Source organism: Ambystoma mexicanum, chromosome 4q, assembly GCF_040938575.1.
Source record: "Ambystoma mexicanum isolate Mex_15411 chromosome 4q, UKY_AmexF1_1, whole genome shotgun sequence".
NCBI lineage: Eukaryota > Metazoa > Chordata > Amphibia > Caudata > Ambystomatidae > Ambystoma > Ambystoma mexicanum.
In genome coordinates, this window is record NC_090928.1 from 1,296,292,596 (window position 1) to 1,296,312,822 (window position 20,227).

The 20,227-nt window shown below is 47.8% G+C and overlaps 1 protein-coding gene across 1 annotated transcript in view; it reads left to right on the forward strand.

Moving 5' to 3' along the window:
- The window catches only part of LOC138467389 (uncharacterized), a 623,308-nt gene that overhangs the window by 422,988 nt on the left and 180,093 nt on the right, over positions 1-20,227 (forward strand). Inside the window, 1 exon segment of the mRNA XM_069607343.1 lies at positions 19,371-19,631. Coding sequence (XP_069463444.1) covers positions 19,371-19,631 — 261 coding nt within the window.

Here is a 20,227-nt window from a genome sequence, read left to right on the forward strand (position 1 = left end):
TCTAAGAGGGGAACTAATGGATGTCCTTGCTGAAGTGGATAACCCACCTAAAGACTGTGCAGAATTCATCAACCTTGTGGTGCAATTAGATCACAGATTACAAGACCGAAAAGCGGACCAGATAAGTTTAGACATTCGAGCTGTGTATGTCCGGTCAAAGGATAATGTTCCACGTACATTGGGAAACACGGTAGAACCCATGCAAATCGGAGGTGTATGGCCCCCTTTAACTAAAACTGAAAGAGACAAGAGAAGGCAACAGCAAACAGCAATTATGCTTATATTGCAGGAAATCAGGCCACTTCCTCAAAGAATGTCCAGTGAAACCACCAAGGAGAACTGTTGGAGCCACAGAGACGGAAGATAATAACAAGGAGTCGGAAAACTACCAAGCCCGGCAAGCGTAGAGGTCCGCTTGTCGAGCGAGAAGGATGAGCCACAAACCTCACACTTTGCATCACCAGTAATTTTGATCAATCACCAACAACCGTCTCGGATGCATGCTGTCGAAGCATACATAGACAGTGGAGCAGTTGGGAATCATGTAGACCAAGATCTGGCAGCAGAGATGGGGCTTCCCTTATGCTCTAAGTTGGCTACTGAAAAAGTTACTACTGTTGATGGGACAGAAATGGCTTCCGGACCAGTAACCCAATGTACAGCAGCACTAACCCTTCTGTGCCAGGATGGACACCGAGAATCTATTGCATTCGATCTCATCAAAGCTCCTTTCAACTAATCTTAGGCATGCCATGGTTGGTAGCTCACAACCCTCTAATAGATTGGTGTGCCAAGAAGTTGGCCTTTTTCCGTTGATTGTGCTTGCACCTGTTATTACCAAGAAAATGGGAAAACAGACTTATGTACATCTGCCACTCCCAGTACGGCGGCAATTGTACTAGGTGTGACTAGTACTCTACCAAATGAATAGCAAGATTTTCAAGACGTGTTCCAGAAGGAACAAGCAAATACTCTACCACCGCACAGGCCCTACGACTGTCAGATCGACCTCATACCTGGTGCGCAAATTCCTTGTGGCCGAATCTATGCACTTACTGAACCAGAAAACCTCCATTTGAAATCTTATCTTGATCAGTACCTGGCAAATGGATTTATCCGCCCGTCTAAATCACTGGCAGTCAGTCCCTTATTCTTCGTACCAAAGAAGGAAGGAGATTTGAGGACTTGCATCGACAATCGCGCATTAAACCAGATTACAGTAAAAAAACGTTATCCACAGCCCCTTACTCCTGAATTATTGGATCAAGTAAAAGACGCCCTAATCTATACCAAACTGGACCTTAGGGGGGGCGTACCATCTTGTTCGAGTGAAGAAAGGAGACGAATGGAAAACTGCCTTTCGTACCAAATACGGCTTGTATCAATACCAGGTAATGCCTTTTGGACTTTGCAACGCTCCTACTGCATTCCAGTACTTTATGAATGATATTTTGCAGGAGTTCATCGACATTTGCGCCCTGGTTTACATTGATGACATCTTAGTGCATTCTGCTACAAAAGAAGACAATGGGCCTCATTACAAGTACACCGGTCCGGAGTTAACGCCGGCTGTAAAACCATACAGGCGCCGTTTCCACGTCCGCCCAATCATGACCCGCGGCCCCGGAAATAGCACCTCCTCAAACCGCCACCACGTAGTTAAGGGTCCCGTAAAGTCCACTTGCACGGAAACCCCCCTGTTACCGGCAACACGAAACACCGCGAGCATCACAACTAGCGCGGACATGGAAACACCGCCAGAAAAATGGCATTAAAACCGTGATCATGGTGGCGGTACCGCCGCCACTGCGAACATGACGTTAAACAGTGCCAGCTGAACAGAATCAGGCCACAGGTGCACCAAATCAGCCCAGATGGACCCAGCAGCACACTGGGAGCCCACAAAAGGGCAACACCCAGCCCAACACAACACAGAACCATGCAGGCAGCAGCTCTAGTAGCACTTGGACTGGGCCTACTCAACCAACAGGCAGCACTGCACATGATGGCAGTAATGGTGCGGAGGAGGAGGAGGAGGAGGAGGAGGAGGAGGAGGAGGAGGAGGAGGAGGAGGAAGAAGAAGAGGAGGAGGAGGAGGAGGAGGAGGAGGAAGAGGAGGAGGAGGCGCAGGCGCCAACCAGCCAACCCTGCACCTATGGCAAACCCCATTGTGCAGCTGCCACTACCCCGCAGGCAGCCTGCAATACCACGCATCAGGGCCTCACCCTGGAGCCTTACCCCAGGACAGATCCACACACTATACCGGCTGGACCGCCCAACAATCCTGTACATCACTGCCATGATTGAGGACGACATCAGCAGCCACATAGACACCCTCCACCGCCATCACCCCCCCTCCTGAAGGTTGTGTCTGTGCTGCATTTCCTTGGCACTGGCACCTATCAACACACGGTCGGTGAGCTGCACGGCATATCACAACCCTGTTTCTCGAAAATCCTGGTACAGGTACTGGATGCCCTTTTGCGCCTTGTGTCGGAACACATAGCCCTACCCCGTACCCTCCCCGAGGTCATTGCCACAAAGTTGGCCTTCCATGCCATAGCAGGCATGCCAAATTGCATAGGTGCACTTGACTGCACCCACATTGAGCTGACAGTACCACGTGCAATTGAGATGGTGTTCCGCAATAGGAAACAGTATCACTCTTTGAATGTCCAGATGGTTTGTGATGCCATGCAACTGATTACACACTGCTGCGCACGTTTCCCAGACTCATCACATGACTCAATGGTACTGCGGAATTCCACGTTGCCACAGTACATGGAACGCTATGCCGGACAAAGCACATGGCTATTGGGTGAGTACAGCTGACAATGCTTGACCCTGTTGAAGCGTTATGTATGTGTCCAGGCCAATGAGCAATGTGAGTGTGCCGCTGGACCGCACATACATCACCCCCCTCCCATCTACCAAATAGACAGCGGATACCAAACATCACAAAGGAAGACATGACAGGTCACCACAGTGTGCCTGTACACACCCTGCCACAGCCCATCCTGTCACTGTCCCATACACCTTGTGCCACTGCAGACACCCACCCACAAATGGAACACTGCCCTCCCAATGCACGAGATGCCTGTAAATGAGACGTTGTGCATTGACTAATTCTGTACAGTGGAGTCACTCTGCCATGTGTGCACATCACTGCATTATGACATACTCACAATCCAATGTCACCCGCAGGGCACAGTACACATGCACATAAATGTGCAGGCCATAATCCAGTTGGGGACATCCACTGTGATGCCCAATGAACACTTCAAACCACTGCATGGCACATATGCATGAATGAACAATGATACAAGATAGCACAGTATCAGATTAAGACATGATACCACAAACACTGACATGTCCCCCCATCTTCATCCCATGTAGGTGATGCTGGATATGCACTCACGCCATGGATGATGACACCTGTACGGAGACCAAGGAACAGGCATGAAGAGGCATACAATAGGGCACATGTCCGCACACGTGGAATGATTGAGAGGACATTCGGACTGCTGAAGGCCCGTTTCCGCTGTCTGAGCAGATCTGGGGGATCACTGCTGTACAGCCCAGTGAAGACGGGTAAAATCACGCTCGTATGTGCCATGCTGCACAATCTGTGCCTGCGCAGGAACATCCCAATGCCCCCAGACGCAGATGAAGAAGATGGGGATGGAGATGGGGATGGGATGGCACCACCTCCCCCTAGGGGTGCACTTGATGGCCAAAGAGCACGGGATGAGCTGATTCGCATTTACTTTTGATACACAGCACATTCACAGCAATGCATGGACATGGTGATGACAATAAATGATTTGTTGTACTGCAAATGAAATGATAGATGTCCACACATGTATGTTTTGCTTTCAAATGATGATATATTGATGAATTCACAACAGGGAAGAAGGTGAAATGGTTAGGGAAGCTGTACACCCGAGCCCACCCACCACCCAAACATACCCACCCCCACCCAGGCCCCAATGTTTAAACACCGAAAACAACCTCCCCCACCACCCAAACGTACCCACCCCGGCCCCAATGTTCAAACACCCAAAACAACCTCCCCCACCACCCAAACGTACCCACCCCTCGCACCCTTCAAGTCCATGTGTGTCCTGCAGGGCCCCACACACTTGCCATCACTTCCGTGTGCGCTTCTGTGCCTGTGCATCCTTGCCCGAGAGCCCTGTTAGCCGACTTGAGCGCCTCCTTGGACTGGCAGTAGTGGAGCTTGATGGGGTGGTGGTATTTGATGGCACAGAATCCGGTATGGATGGCATCCGTGCAAGATTTGCCTGTTGCCCAATCAACATGGCCTCAATGAGCCTGGAGGTGTTGTCGTTACCCTCCCGCACATGGCGTGCCAGGGTGACTATTGTGCTTGCAAAGCGTCCCAATAGACCTTGAGAGGTGACGCACTGACGTGCTATAGCACTCCCTCTGCAGCCTAGATTCTTCAAGCTGCCTCTCCACCAGCTGGGTGAGGGTTGCCTGCTGCTCCTCCATCCGCTGCATGCGGGAATTCAGCTCTGCCATGGATGGGGTGGGTGACCTCATGGGACTTCTGAGTGAAGTGGGGCTAAACTCCAGATGATGGAAGGAACCCAGGTCATCAAATGTGGGCGTCGCCCCTTGTGGCCCAGTATCAGAGTGCTCTACCGGGCCACTGTTGTTACTACAGGCTGCCTCCTCTGCAGTGCAGCTGCCTTCTGTGTTGGTTTGGGTGGGCATGGTGGTTTCCCGTGGCACCCGTCTTGCCTCAGCCAGCTCGGAGACGGTGCGGATGTCGGTGGTGGTGGCCGGCACATCTGTTGCAGTTGGTAGTGAGGGCTGAGATGCCGAACTGCTGGCAGCATCTTGTGTGGGGGCGGTGGCTTGGGCACGTGCCGGTGCTGATTGCCTGGCCTGTTGTGCAGTGTCACTGTCACTGGATACGGCTGTGGGGACACAGAGGACATGCAATTAGTGTTGTGGTGGTGGCTGATGGGTGCATCCCATGCATCATACAGGTCAGTCATTGTATAGTGTTCGTTACATGCATCTGATTGCTTGGGGTATGCATTGTTGTGATATTGGGTGCCATACGGATCTTGATGGGTCCTTTGGGCCAGTCATGCACTGCCTGGGGGGGTTATTAATGGGTCCTTTGGGCCAGTCATGCACTGCCTGTGGGGGAGGAGGTTATTAATGGGTCCTTTGGGCCAGTCATGCACTGCCTGGGTCGGGGGTTATTAATGGGTCCTTTGGGGCAGTCATGCACTGCCTGGGGGGGGGTCCATTGGCACTGTAATGCCATCAACATATTCTTTAATGGCATTCATGGTTGACCACTTACCAGCATCAGCAGGTGGGCTCACTCCTGCCTCAGCCTCCCCGATCCCATGAATGCCCTCAAGGTGGAGGACACTGCTGCAACGCTCCTCCCATGCTTGCAGCCTCAGTGGGGAAGGGGGTCCTCCACCTGTCCCACTGCTGCGTTGGCGGTGTGTGGAGATGAGGTTATGAACCCTCAGCCTGAGGTTGTCCCACCGCTTGTGGCAGTCCTTAACGCTCCTCACTGTCACGCCCACAGCGGTGCACTTGCGTGCTGCTTCTGCCCACACTTACTTCCTCCGCTGCTGTGTGGCACGCCGTTGATCGGCACTGAACAGCATCTCTGCATGCTCCACTATGTGCTCCACGAGCACAGTTAGCTCCGCCTCACTGAAGCGCTGTTTGCGCTGCCTCTGCGCTGGAATCCTGGCAGACATGCTGGTGGTCCCTTTTGCCTTCTCACAGTATGGATTCTGCTTGTGCTGACTCTGGATGGAAATGGATTCTGCTTTATATGATGGCCGCCTCTCTGTTTCCGGTTTTTGGCGATCATGGTATTTCCGGTTCCGTTTCTGTGGCGACGGAGGCGGACACGGGTTTTGCTCTACTTGTGGCAGCGCTATGTCCATTTCCGTGGTGTTTTACGTGACGGCGGTAACAACGTTTCCGCGTCCGTGTGGTGCGCGCGACCGACAGCATGTAATCGGACAGTCTTTCCTCAACCTTGCGGACACGGAAACTTTATTACCGCCGTCACGGAATCACCACGATCCGAAGCTGCCAAGTTGTAATGAGGCCCAATGTCAGGCCTGTCTGCTCCGTCCTTACTAAACTCCGCCAACATAAACTGTATGCTAAACTCGAAAAATGCTCTTTTCATGTCACCGAAGTGGAGTTCTTCTGTTTTATCTTCACACCAAAAGGTATCAGAATGGATAGGCACAAGGTAGATGCCATTCTTAACTGGCCGTCACCAACTTCATTTAAAGGAATCCAGAGTATGTTGGGCTTTGCAAACTTTTACCGCTGATTCATCCCAGATTTTTCCCAAATAGTGCATCCAATTACATCACTATTGAGAAAAAACAATAAAAAGTTCCATTGGACCGAAGAAGCAGAGAGGGCCTTTCAAGAACTTAAGAAAAAATTCACTTCTGCTCCAGTTCTACAGCATCCTTGCCCAGAACTCCCTTATATAGTTGAAACAGATGCCTCTAGCATGGCTCTGGGAGCTGTTCTCTCGCAAAGGGACCCAGGATTTGCCAGTTACACCCTGTGGCCTTCTGGTCACAAAACTTCTCACCTCCCGAACTCAACTATGCTATCACAGACAAAGAACTCTTGGCTATAAAATCAGCTTTCAAGGAATGGCCACACTATCTCCTTGGTGCTAGACATACCTTTTTTTTTGTTTTTAAATGTATTTGATTTGGCTGAATTTAATCAACCTTTCAAAAATACAATCCAAAAATTCCTTAGTACAGTTCATAATACAAAATTCATAAAATATTTCTTAAAAGGTACATTAATTCATTATTACATTTATAACTTGATTAGACAAAAAATGGAAATGAGAAAATGAAATAGAAAGAGGACACGAAACAAACAAGACCTGTAAGAAAGTAGAAGAAATAAATTCACATGCATATCAAATACAATAAAAATAAATAAATAAAATAAATCTGCCATTGTCAGTTATTCTCTTCTAACTTCAGGCTGTCTAGGAAATTAATAGCAGCAAGTTGAATTGCCATGTTATTACACCCCGTTAAGACTGCCCAACATTCAGATTGGGATAAATTCCCCAGGTAATAACAATGTCTAATGAATATAAGTTCTCGTTTAGATCTTAATATTGGACACTCTGCAATCAGGTGAACGAGAGTCTCGGGAATTGTGCCAACTTTACAAAAACGACATATGTTTTGGTCCGTGCGCACAAGCCGGCGCCTTGCTTTTATGTCACCGGTCACCCACAAATTAAAGCGGAGGCGTAGTATGCCATTACCATGTTTGGGTGAAGGGAATCGTATTAAGTATGGTGGCAAAAAGCCTACCTTTTTCAGTGCAAAGCGGGCCTTGTCGCCATCACAAAAGGTTAGACAAAGGTCACAAGTGTTTATCCAATCGGTCTGCTGGATCTTTAGTTTCGCTTTATCAGGATTGGATAACGACAAGTCGATAGTTATATCGGCTTTAGCTAGAGTATAGTAAGCTTTGTCCAACCAGGTGTTCACAAATGCATATTTAGCTGTAAAGACATAGAGGGTAATTCATAGAATTTCGCAGAAAAGTGTCGCAAGCGGCTGGCGCAGAGTGTCCGCGTGCGATTGACTGCGCCAGGCACGTGCGCTAAAACCGATTTCCGCGCACAGCGTATTCATGGATTTCAGGCTTCCAAACCAGCCGTGGCGCAGAGAATCGCAGCGACCCTGCAGCAGCGCCAGTAACGCCCCCAAGAACGCCCTCGCGCAAGGAAAAGCCATCAAAATCGCTAAATCATCGCAAAGGGCTGCGCGAACCCTGGACCAGTTCACCGGGCTGCCAAACCGCAAACGCCAAGCGGGGAACGTGTATTTCAGGGGTGCGCGGGAAGTTGCATACGCGATTGCAGCAGGGTACGTGTATTTCAGGGGTGCGCGGCAAGTTCCACACGCGATTTCAGCAAGGTATGTGTATTTCAGGGGTGCGCGGCACGTTCCACATGCGATTTCAGCAAGGTATCTGTATTTCAGGGGTGCGCGGCAAGTTCCACACGCGATTTCGGCAAGGTATGTGTATTTCAGGGGTGCGCGGGAAGTTGCACACATGATTGTCCCAGTGCGAGCAGGGTACGTGTATTTCAGGGGTGCGTGGGAAGTTCCACACGCGATAGTCCCAGTGCGAGCAGGGTACGTGTATTTCGGGGTGCGCGGGAAGTTGCACACGCGATTGTCCCAGTGCGAGCAGGGTACGTGTATTTCAGGGGTGCGCGGGAAGTTCCACACGCGATTGTCCCAGTGTGAGCAAGGTACGTGTATTTCAGGGGTGCGCGGGAAGTTCCACACGCGATTGGCCCAGTGCGAGCAGGGTACGTGTATTTCAGGGGTGCGCGGGAAGTTCCACACGCGATAGTCCAAGTGCGAGAAGGGTACGTGTATTTCAGGGGTGTGCGGGAAGTTGCACACGCGATTGTCCCAGTGCGAGCAGGGTACGTGTATTTCAGGGGTGCGCGGGAAGTTGCACACGCGATTGTCCCAGTGCGAGCAGGGTACGTGTGTTTCAGGGGTGCGCGGGAAGTTACACACGTGATTGGGCCAGTGCGAGCAGGGTACATGAATTTCAGGGGTGCGCGGGAAGTTGCACACGCGATACCAGCAGGGAATGTGTATTTCAGGGGTTCTGGGGAGTACTACACGTGAATTGGCCGCGTGGGTCCTCCCAGGTGTACGCTCCACAACCTCCACGGCCCCTGCAGGCAGCCCACACCACGGGGGACTACCCTGCACCCCTGCCCATGTCCCGCAGGCAGCCCATTCACCATGGGCATGCCCCCCAGCCAACACACATGTCACCTTGCACTACTGATCAACAATGCATGTCTCCCACCACCCCCACCCCCCAGCAGTGCAGGGGGGTGGGGGTGCAGGGGTACATGAGTGGGGGCCTGGTGGAGGCTGCCCATGGTGGCAGGGGGGTGGGGGTGGTGGGAGACATGAGTGGGGGCCTGGTGTAGGGTGACCCTGGATGCTGGGGGGTGGGGGTGCAGGGGGACATGAGTGGGGGCCTGGTGGAGGCTGCCCCTGCACTGCTGGGGGGTGGGGGTGGTGGTAGACATGCATTGTTGATCAGTAGTGCAAGGTGACATGTGGGTTGGCTGGGGGGCATGCCCATGGTGAATGGGCTGCCTGCGGGACATGGGCAGGGGTGCAGGGTAGTCCCCCGTGGTGTGGGCTGGCTGCAGGGTCCGTGGAGGTTGTGGAGCGTACACCTGGGAGGGCCCACACGGCCAATTCACGTGTGGTACTCCCCAGAACCCCTGAAATACACATACCCTGCTGAAATCGCGTGTGGAACTTCCCGCGCACCCCTGAAATACACGTACCCTGCTGAAATTGTGTGTGGAACTTCCCGCGCACCCCTGAAATACACATACCTTGCTGGAATCGCGTGTGTAACTTCCCGCGCACCCCTGAAATACACGTACCCTGCTTGCACTGGGCCAATCGTGTGTGGAACTTCCCGCGCACCCCTGAAATACAAGTACCCTGCTGAAATCGCGTGTGTAACTTCCCGCGCACCCCTGAAATACACGTACCCTGCTCGCACTGGGCCAATCGTGTGTGGAACTTCCCGCGCACCCCTGAAATACACGTACCCTGCTCGCACTGGGCCAATCGTGTGTGGAACTTCCCGCGCACCCCTGAAATACACGTACCCTGCTGAAATCGCGTGTGGAACTTCCCGCGCACCCCTGAAATACACGTACCCTGCTCGCACTGGGCCAATCGTGTGTGGAACTTCCCGCGCACCCCTGAAATACACGTACCCTGCTGAAATCGCGTGTGGAACTTCCCGCGCACCCCTGAAATACACATACCTTGCTGGAATCGCGTGTGTAACTTCCCGCGCACCCCTGAAATACACGTACCCTGCTCGCACTGGGCCAATCGTGTGTGGAACTTCCCGCGCACCCCTGAAATACACGTACCCTGCTGAAATCGCGTGTGTAACTTCCCGCGCACCCCTGAAATACACGTACCCTGCTGAAATCGCGTGTGAGACTTCCCGCGCACCCCGGTATACACGCACACGTATTTTTTGTCAGCGGGTGTCCGTGTTTGTGGGTACCCCTTTGCACGTCATTTGTCCTGGAGGGCCACAGTATAGGACATTCATCATGGCAGTATATAGGTGCTATTTGTTGGCGCACCTTTTGGCGCACATTTCTTACAGCCGCAGAGACGCTACCGCCTGCTTTCTTGTGGCGGTCGTGTTTGTGCCTGTGCGCTGGTTTGAGCGTGCGCTTTTTTCCCCTATTCTATTCCATGAATACGTGTTGTAGGCGAGCGTGTGGGCGTTCCGCGCACTTGTGCCCTGTACTTCCCCCGTGACGCCCACGTTTTGGCAAGTTGTTCCCCATTCAGAGTGTTACGCCCGTGTTCCGCCTACTTTTGTTGCGTGCGCCGCGCTATGTGCGAATTTCGCTGTGGCCTGTGCGATTTTCGCTGTGACCTGGCGCACGCTGTTAGATGGCCTGTGCGCCAACGTGCGCCGCGCACTGTTTTATCGCACATCCGCTGGTTTTCTCGCGCACGGCCTTCCATGAATCGATGTGCGCTGCTTTTGGTGCGATTTTCGCACTTGCACTGCGATTTTCGCTATTCCACTGCGATTCGCACATTTTTGCCCACTTGCGCCGCGCTAATTATTCCATGAATCGGCCTGATAGTTCGAGAGAATTTTCAACAATACATTTTCATTTGTGGATAGCAGGCATTTCCTAAATAAGGAACACAGGCGCCAGCTATAATGCACCTGGAATGAAAGCAACCCTAGCTTATATCTCAAACAGGGTATCGGTGTGCATTGGGGCAGGTGGAGTACTGAATGCCAGAATTTAGCTTCCCATTGAATGAATTTAAAGGGGGACTCAGTTGGCATAGATTCTAAACCATACAGCAATATTGCAACCATTTTCCTGGTCCAAACATGCCATGCTGGCAATATTAAGTATTTGCCATATTTATACATGATAATGCGGGCTTGGGACATAGCTGAAGTTAACTTGGTCTCCACCCATTCCAACTGTCCTTGTGCTTTCAACTTCCCATCGAAGATCATGCCCAAGTAACAATAACTTGGTAGAATCCGAAGCGGGGTAGAGCCAATGGTCCAAACAAACAACAGTGGCCCTACGCGTCTAGGGGAGTATTGTACAAACTGCGTTTTCGTGGGATTAATCGAAAGTTCATTCAGTTTAACATATTCCTGAAATGCATCAAGTAAGCGCTGTAATCCGGCCTGAGTCCTAGAAATAAGGACCAAGTCGTAGGCGTACATGAGTGATTGTATTTGTTGGTTGTTCAACTTGGGGGAGTCAGAGGTGACCTTTGACAGCGGCTCTTTGACATCATGTATATAATAGTTGAAAACAGCAGAGGCAAAAGAGCACCCCTGCTTTAGTCCCCGAAATGTTGGAATTCTTTTTGACAGAAGTCCATCTAAGGTCATTTGAATTCTGACAGATTTTGCATGATGTAATGAATGAATGATTTCTTGCAATGCAATCGGACAATTGTCTCTTTTTAATGTATTCACTAGTAAAAGGCGGCTGACTGAATCGAAAGCTGCGTTGAGATCAATAAACGCAAAAAAGACCTGTTGCTTGGTCTCCTGGCATTGGGCTTTAATGGCATTAAGGGACAGTAGGTTGATGTTCGTTCTCATACCCGCAATAAACCCCATCTGATTAGCGTCACGAAAGTGACAGGTCCTTGTCCAGTTGTTCAATTCACAAAGTACAAACCTAGTAAAGATCTTACCAGGGGTGTCTAACAACGCTATAGGGCGGTAGTTCGCTGGGACAGTTCGATCACCTTTCTTAAATAAAGGAATAATTATGGAGGACCTCGAAGACAACGAGATGATACATGTGTATAATATGTCTTTAAATATTGCGGACAATATATGGGCCCATGTCTGTGGATATGTTTTGAACATTTGATTCAATAGTCTATCTGGACCTTCTGCCCTCGAAGAACTGGTCTTTTGTATGATATAATAAATTGTTTCGTGGGAGGCTTCCACCTGCCAAGGTGCTATAGTTGCTAATTCATAAATGCATTCTGCAAACTTTGGGTCAGCATAAAGCTTTGAAAAATGTTCAACCCATGCTTACTCCGATACTCCATTGAGTTGAGCATCTGCCCGCTGGTGGCCGGTGTGATTGTTTAACAAATACCACATTCCAGAGGAATTCTTTTTGCGCATTGCATGCGCCATGACTTCACTATCTTGCTAGAATAGAATTGACTTTCGGGCACGCAGCCAGTTCTTGTATCTGTATTTAGCAGATTTAAGTTTAGCCCATTTAAGCGGTGATGTTGACATTAAAATTTGTTTTTCAGTAACCCTGAATTCAGCTCTTCTTTTTGATGTTGAAGGGTCAAATGCATGTGGATGTCTGATAATGTTGCGCTGAGGAATTGTGACTGTTTGGGCAAAAGAACATAACAAGTCTGTATACTCATTTCTATCAAGTGTTTTCAAGTTATCATTAACCATGTGTTCAAACTCATTCAGTTTATTCAGGTTCCATCTGAGTCGTGAACGCGAACTGTTGACTTCCAGATTACCATTATAACAGGCATTGCTGCATTCTGGCAACATAACCAGATTAATCTGAAGGATCAACAAACTGTGATCACTCTTAGGGTGCTCTTTGATGGTTAATGATTCAATCTTTTGAAATAGTTTGAAGTGGACAAAGATGTAGTAAATTATGCTTGTAAATGAGCCGCGATGCCATGTATAGTAGGCTGGGACATCACCCTGAACTGAACCGTTTACCATATAATAATTTCGCTCACTCATGAGTGCCATCCACTTTGACACTACTTGGCTTTGAGGCCTATTCTTCCAACAATCTAAATTTAGATCTCCCAATACGATGGTATACGTTATCATATTATCCAGTGCAATAAGCTGTAAGGTGTCACTAAGCCCAGCAAAAAAGATTTCATCAGGCATGCTAACAACATTTCTATATATGTTAATCGCGGCTAGAGTTTGCGCACCATGGATGATCTTGACTAGCTGTATGTGTGATCCTACGGAGGCCCATTGCACAATGGAAAAACCAGCCTTGATGTTTACAGCAACAAGTAATCCCGATGATGGTCTACCTCCCGTAGGGATGGCTGGAATCAGTGACAATTCGTAATTATCCCAGAGTGGGAGATTAGTTAGCCAGGTCTCTTGCAACGTTATGATGTGGTAAGAATCACACAGCTCTCTAAATGAGGTAGACATGTGGCTATGGCCTCTAGAATTCCAGCTAAGAACATTTATTTTTGTTAAGGTGGTACATTTGAATTGTTACTGCTGTGAGCTCTCAGCCAACCAATTCTCTCTTGTTTCACAACGCATTCCTTGATAAATCTTTGGCATTGTTGCGGATGATTTGGATTTCAGTAAGGGATATTCCGGGTCCTCCACTAGCAGGAATCCCATGTCAAACAGGAGCGTTTTACTGTGCCAAATTGCATGCCAAACCAGGCCTGAAGGAATCCAAAGTCTGGCTATAGAAAGTGGTGAATCAGTTAAAAATTCAATCTGGTCTATGTCTGACGTAGAGATGTTACACAGATCTTCTATTTTGCCAAATATTTTCAACACACTTTGCCGATTTAGGTCATACACGGGGTGATTTCCCTCCCTACATTTTAAGATCAGTGTATGAAACTTAGCACGTTGTGGATGTAAATGACGTGAGGGCAACCGGATTTCAGGTTTGCGGGAAGACCATTTCAGAGTGGTTGGAGTACCAGGGCGATCGGATGACCATGCATTCCTTTGCATCTGAGCATCCCTGGAATTAGCCGAATGAGAAGATGGCGGAGGGCCAGACGAGTTATTGGCACCTCGTGACACATCAGACGGACATGGAGCCTGGCCAACTATTTGAGCAAATGTCTTAGCAAGATTGATGGTTAAATATTCGTCCACTCTTTTTTTAAGTTCATCAGTTATGGTCTGAGGCCCGGAGGAGTCCACTGAGCGAGGCTGTTGTGATTGAGGAAGGAACCATTGACAGCTGTAATGGCACTGGCATTTTCAGGGTTAGCTGATATTTGTTGATCAGCATTTAGAATTGACTTGCCACATGCAGAGAAACTGGGAATTATGTTTGGCTCTTGAGAAGAGAATGCCTGCACCTCACGCAGAGAGTGGACTACTTGTGATAAAGGGGAAAGTCTTGCAGTTGACTTTGGATTTGCACTGATGTTGGTGGTTGAAAGTGGGGACTGGTGGGTCACTCCCGCTGTGTTGGCTTGCTCTGAATTGCCAGGGGCAATAGTGATGGGTTGAAGTGCTACAGGCAAAGATGCCGGTTTACCAAGTACTTTAAAGAAAGTATTAAGAATACTTTTTGGGTTCTTTGTTCGATCATATTTTTTGTTTTTTTATTGGAATAGCAGATTTTTTTTGTTTTTCTTTTATTATTATTGAGCTTTGGGTTTCTAGATTTCAGTTGTTGTAGGTGACTTTGCCCGTCAGGCACAATGGGTTGCAAGTGAGGCGTCACCGTAACTCGAGGGGGAGCTTCATTACCCAAAATTGGAGTTGGTATCAAAGGAGTGGGTTTTTCCACATGAGACGCCACAGGGCCTATTATGCCCGAGATTAGCGGAAGAGGGCAGGGAGCCAAGACAGCAGGAGACACCACCAAAGAAATTTGAGACGGTGTTTGTACGTTGGATACATTTATGTCACCGCCATCCATGTGTCTAGAAATCAGGATAACAGACTCTTCAGGGCATTCATGACTTTGGGCCATTTTAGACAACTGCTGTGATGACAGCCATTTCATCAAGTCTTCAAATTGGAGAGCTTGACGAGTGACTTTGGAATCAAGTGATTCAAAAAGTTTACACAGACTATATACAGCGGTGTTAAGTGCTGTAAGCGCTGGTGGAATCATTAGGATAGTTTGCGCCGAGGTATCAATTGGATAGGGGTTATTAGGTCAAGGAGTTGGCATTGCAAAAGATTTGAGCATTGGCAATTCGTTCACATGAGAAGAGTCACAAATTGCAGACGTGACACTAGATATGCAGTCAGCCCCTCGGGAAGAGGGATCAGACACACGTGTACTAGCGTGGATTGAAAGCGCAACTGAATCAGATAATAGTTGAGGAAATGCAATTGGGGAGATGGACAACTTCGAAGTATGCAAAATGTGACAATTTTTGGTAGATTCCATCATGGTCAAGTCTGAGATTGGTTGAGTGTTAACTCGCCTCAAGGGTGTACATTGTGAAACATTAGGTTTCCTGATGGTAGAGGGGAAAGCGTATGTGAGTCACATGATGAGATGGTCACAGGAGACAGCGGTGAGATGCCAGGTCTATTATTTTGGAAGTTAAATGGAAATCTTGTTTGCTTGTTGGCAGACCGTGGGGTGACAGATGAGGCAGAAAAAACGTTTTGAAGTAATAAGGCAGATTCAAGTGAAGGTGGGTGTGTTGAAAGGTCAAATTGAGACACTAATGAAAATGGTACTATAGGCGGCTTATCTCTTGTTTGCTTATATGAGGAATAAGCAGTCATAAATGAAAAAAATACTTACAAAAACAAGTAACAGTGTGAGGCACAACAGAATGCTCTCCCAGTGAAACAGACAGTAACAAAAGCTTATGCAAAAAAACAAAACAAATATGCGTATTCGCAACCTGTCTCACCTGAAAGAAAATATAATATTAGTGTCTGCTTTCAATAATCCAAGTGATATAGGAATTAAGCTCTACCGAGGCACCGTGGCTGCGCGGCTAAGCGGCCAAATGGTACTCAACTCGGTACTTGCCCGAGATGCGCGCGCGCGATGCGTGTGTGTTCTGTTTAAAATGCAGAATCCAATGAATGGGCCAGAAGACAGGCCAATTCCAGTGCGGCGGAGTCGGGCCAAATTTGGTAGAGTCAATCAGGCTATATAAGAAAACTAAGTGGAGTCAGCAAATGTTCGAGCGTTGCTTGGGCAAGGCAGAATACAATGTGGATAATCAGTCACCTGATAGAATCAGTTCTCCAATCGCTTCTCCGCCACAGGAAAACACAGAGCTTCAGTAGGAGCACACAGCAGAGTCAGCAGCAGCAACAGAAACTGTGGCCAAGCAGTACTTAACTTGGTACTTGGCCGAGATGCGCGCGTGCGCGATGCGCGTGTGTTCTGTTTAAAATGCAGAATCCAATGAATGGGCCAGAAGACAGGCCAATCCCAGTGCGGCGGAGTCGAGCCAAATTTGGTAGTGTCAATCAGGCTATAGAAGAAAACAAAATGGAGTCAGCAAATGTTCAAGCAAATGTTCATCTTTAACCAGAAGCCTTACCAAGGGACCGGGAGAAGGTTTGAGAGTGCAAATCATCCAACCAGGGCTGGGTGGCGTCCCGTGGATACCAGGTGAGCGTAACAGAAAGTCTGCCTTTAAAAAAACCCAGTTTGGTCCATGTAGTATTTGGTCCAACCTGAAGGTAAGTGCTTTGGCATACATTTTTGCCTCCTCATTGATTAGTGAGACGGGTCTGTAATTCCTGACGTTCCTGTTATTTCTCCCGGTCTTGGGAATTACATTAATCATGGCCTCATAAAATGTACCCCTAGTAACCTTCCCTGCTGTGTAATGCACAAATAACCTTTGTAATCTGGGCGCTAATGCCTCCTTAAACATATAGCAGAAATCAATGGGCAGCACATCGGGCCCTAGCGCCTTGCCTTTCTTAAGTTTACTAATAGCCTCCATTATTTCAGCTATGGAAATATCTTGTTCCAACAACCCAGATACCTCCTGAGTGATATGATCCTGGCATGTATGAGGACTACAGTCCACTAATTAGTCTATCAAAGCATCCAGTGGGTTAAATTCGGGGGAGTAGAGGGATTCATACATTTTTGCAAACTAACAATATTGTTATCCTTGAAGATTGCGTCGCCTGCCACTTTCAATGTCGAGACTTTATTATTTTGTCTACAGGCCTTTAAATACTTGCATAGCAGAGCGCCTGCCTTATTTGCGTCCCCTTCTCACACTCAGCCCCTATCGCTGCCTTATTTCTACCCACTGTGTACCATATATTGTGTCCTCTTAAGTGTGGGCTTGTAGGTGTCTCATATTACGCTAGGGTCTGACCCCCCTGACTTCATGGAACTGGAAGAATTCTCTAGTGAATTGTCCTATTGAGTCTATGAATGCTTCAGATCCCAGCAAATCCGTATTGGATGCCTCCTGCTATTGGTGGCCGAACTGTACACCCCTCTCTCCAAGGACATAGTTACAGGTGCATGATCCAATATGACTATTGACCAAATATATGTCCTAAACACTCTTCATAAGGCCTCAAAAAACATATCAAATTCTCGAGTGAAGCATACACCGGTGAAAAGAATGTATACTCCAATGCTGATGGATTACAGAGCCTCCACACATCTTCCAAGTTATTACTCTGAATAAGCTGCTAAATGCTTTGTGCATGTTGGAAGATTTGAAGCTGACTTGTGATATTCTATCAATAAAGCAATCCAACGGAAGATTGCCAGCACCTCCTATTATCATATTCAGGGACGTTAACGTTTGCACCAACCCAATTGGTTGATTAGGGGCACAGATATTCAATATGGTTACCTGGACCTCATAAACTGAGCTCTCCACCAGTAACCATCTGCCATACTCCTCCCCTCTGACCTTACCAATGCAGACCAAGAGGGATTTGTGGAAGACGATGCTACACCCCCTTTCCAGCCCAGAACAGGTGTTGCGCACACCCAACCAACCCATTGCTTCTTCCGCCTCTTTGCATCCTTCGATGAAAGGTGCGTCTCCTGGAAAAGGGCCATGTGCGCTTCGAGTCTCCTCGGGTGAGTAAGCACCTGTGCCCTTTTAATGGGGCCCCACAGACCTTTATGTTCCACGTGATAAGGTTAATCATAATTGGGCATCATCCAAGCTAGTGAGTGTTATATAGGGAATTTCTGAGATTCCATTTCCGATGTAGTGTCTGAATGGTTCTGGAACACGGGTGTTCTAGAACCATTCAATCAATCTGTGATTTCTCCGGTGGCTGCGACTGCTGGGGCTTACTTTGAATAAACATGTAGAAGAAATCGTTCCTCCTATAATGTGCATCTTTATAAAGTATTACAACATTGGCGACGAGGTAAAGCACTTTCGGATTGGTAAGCCCTCTGGGGATAGAGGGTGCTGAGCATCGGCAGTAACCTTGACTGAGGATGGCATCTGAGATGAACAGCTTCAGCGCTGCAGAACGAACAGCGTGAGGCACCGGATGAGAAGGTGTCCCTGACTGGTATCCTTCGACGTGCATTCAGATTTTGTCAAGAAGCGTGTTTTTTAGCTGCGCGAGGTAGCAGCAGGAAGGTGCATCTTATGAATCCTCAACCGCTGCACTAGAGGAAAGGACCCTCGTGCGTGCATAAGTGTGGCGGCCATTTTGTGGAAATGTTTGTTGTTGCTACAGCAACAAACGGATGACTCGTATTACGAACAGCTACATAAGTGAACTGAGGATTTCTAGATATCACAACTTGCACATGTGTATCTAGGTTAAGTTGAAGAACAAAGGAGTGGCTTTGTACACGTTGTTTGGTCAAATGAGCTAAATGCTAAATTGACTGAACAGTTCAAATCAATAAAAAGAGGGAAATAAAAGGAAAAGGAAAGAAGGAAAGAACGCACTGTTATGCCTGAGAAACCAAACTGGCTAAGAGTAAAATATGAATACATGATCACAGCATGGCAGAAGAATAGACCACAAAAAAAAAATCATGAATTTATAAAAGTGCCACCACGGCAAAAGCGTTTTTAGCAAGTTTTACTTTGCTAAATTGTTTAACATTGCTATTTGAACAGTAGGCATTGATCTGAAATGGTTATGCAACGTGTGACCGCACCAATTGAATTCCTGCCTCAACCTGGGAACCCCATATGTCCCTGGGAACAATGGGTGGATGGGTTCCAGGTATATCTGAGAGCCATTGGTGGAGCCATGTATAATGACGACCTAAAGGAGGACACGCTGTTAAATTGTATAGGAGCAGAAGGGTTGAGAATATTTAGAGCCCTTCCTGATTTGGATGATACTATGGGAGCTCTGGTGATAACAACCACAAATTTTAAAGTGATTTGGGGAAATATTAGCAAAGCATTTTGGAAACAAGACCAATATTGTGTTGGAAAGATATAGATTCTTTTCGAGTTGTCAATTGAATAATGAATCCATAGATACTTATATGGCTGCTTTAAGGAATCTCATGTCCACATGTAAGTTTACAGGTGTCGCCGATGAGTATCTGAGAGATCAGTTAGTACTTAATGTGGCTGACTCCCGCATCCAACAAAGACTATGGCATGCTAAGGATCCATCGCTGGAACAGGCGCTGGAAATTGCTTGGACAATGGAGATGGGGGAGCGATGCATGAAGGAGAGATTTGAGAACAACAATGTGAAAGAAGTGAAGTCCATCCAAGAGGAAAGAAAAGAAAAAGAGGACAGTGATGAATCCTTGGTGGCATTGATAAGGAAGATGGCTGTCGGTAATTTAAAAACATATCCCATGAGAGAAAGAGAGACTAGTTACAGAGGTCAAATCCAAAATCGCTGCCAAAAGTGTGAATGGTACAAACATGTTAACCCTGAAAAAGAGCGCCCTGCAGCAGCGATTGAATGCTATAAGTGTGGTCACCTTGGTCATTTTGCCAAAGTGTGTAGGAATATTCATGGTAGAGGGAGATATACACAATTACAACAATGGATAAACAGGTATCAACACAATGTCGTCAAGTCAATTGAGGAGAGCAAACGACATAACAGTATGTTATCTATTGTTGATGATGATGCCCAACATGTACACATTCTCACAGTTGAAACAAAGAAAATGAACAAAGGACCTTGGGTGACCAAGCATATCAATGGAGTGCCTATACCTATCATGGTGGACACTGGATCGCCATACACAATGGTAGATATAGATGTGTTTACTGGAGAGTTAAAGGGCAAGCCTGGAGAACTTATGTGTGCCTGAGTGAGAGCAACAGGATATGGTAAAGCACCAATAGGCATTTTAGGTAACACTTGGGTGAAATTACGCTTTCAGGAGAGAGAGACTTACTGTGAACTGTATGTGGCTAGG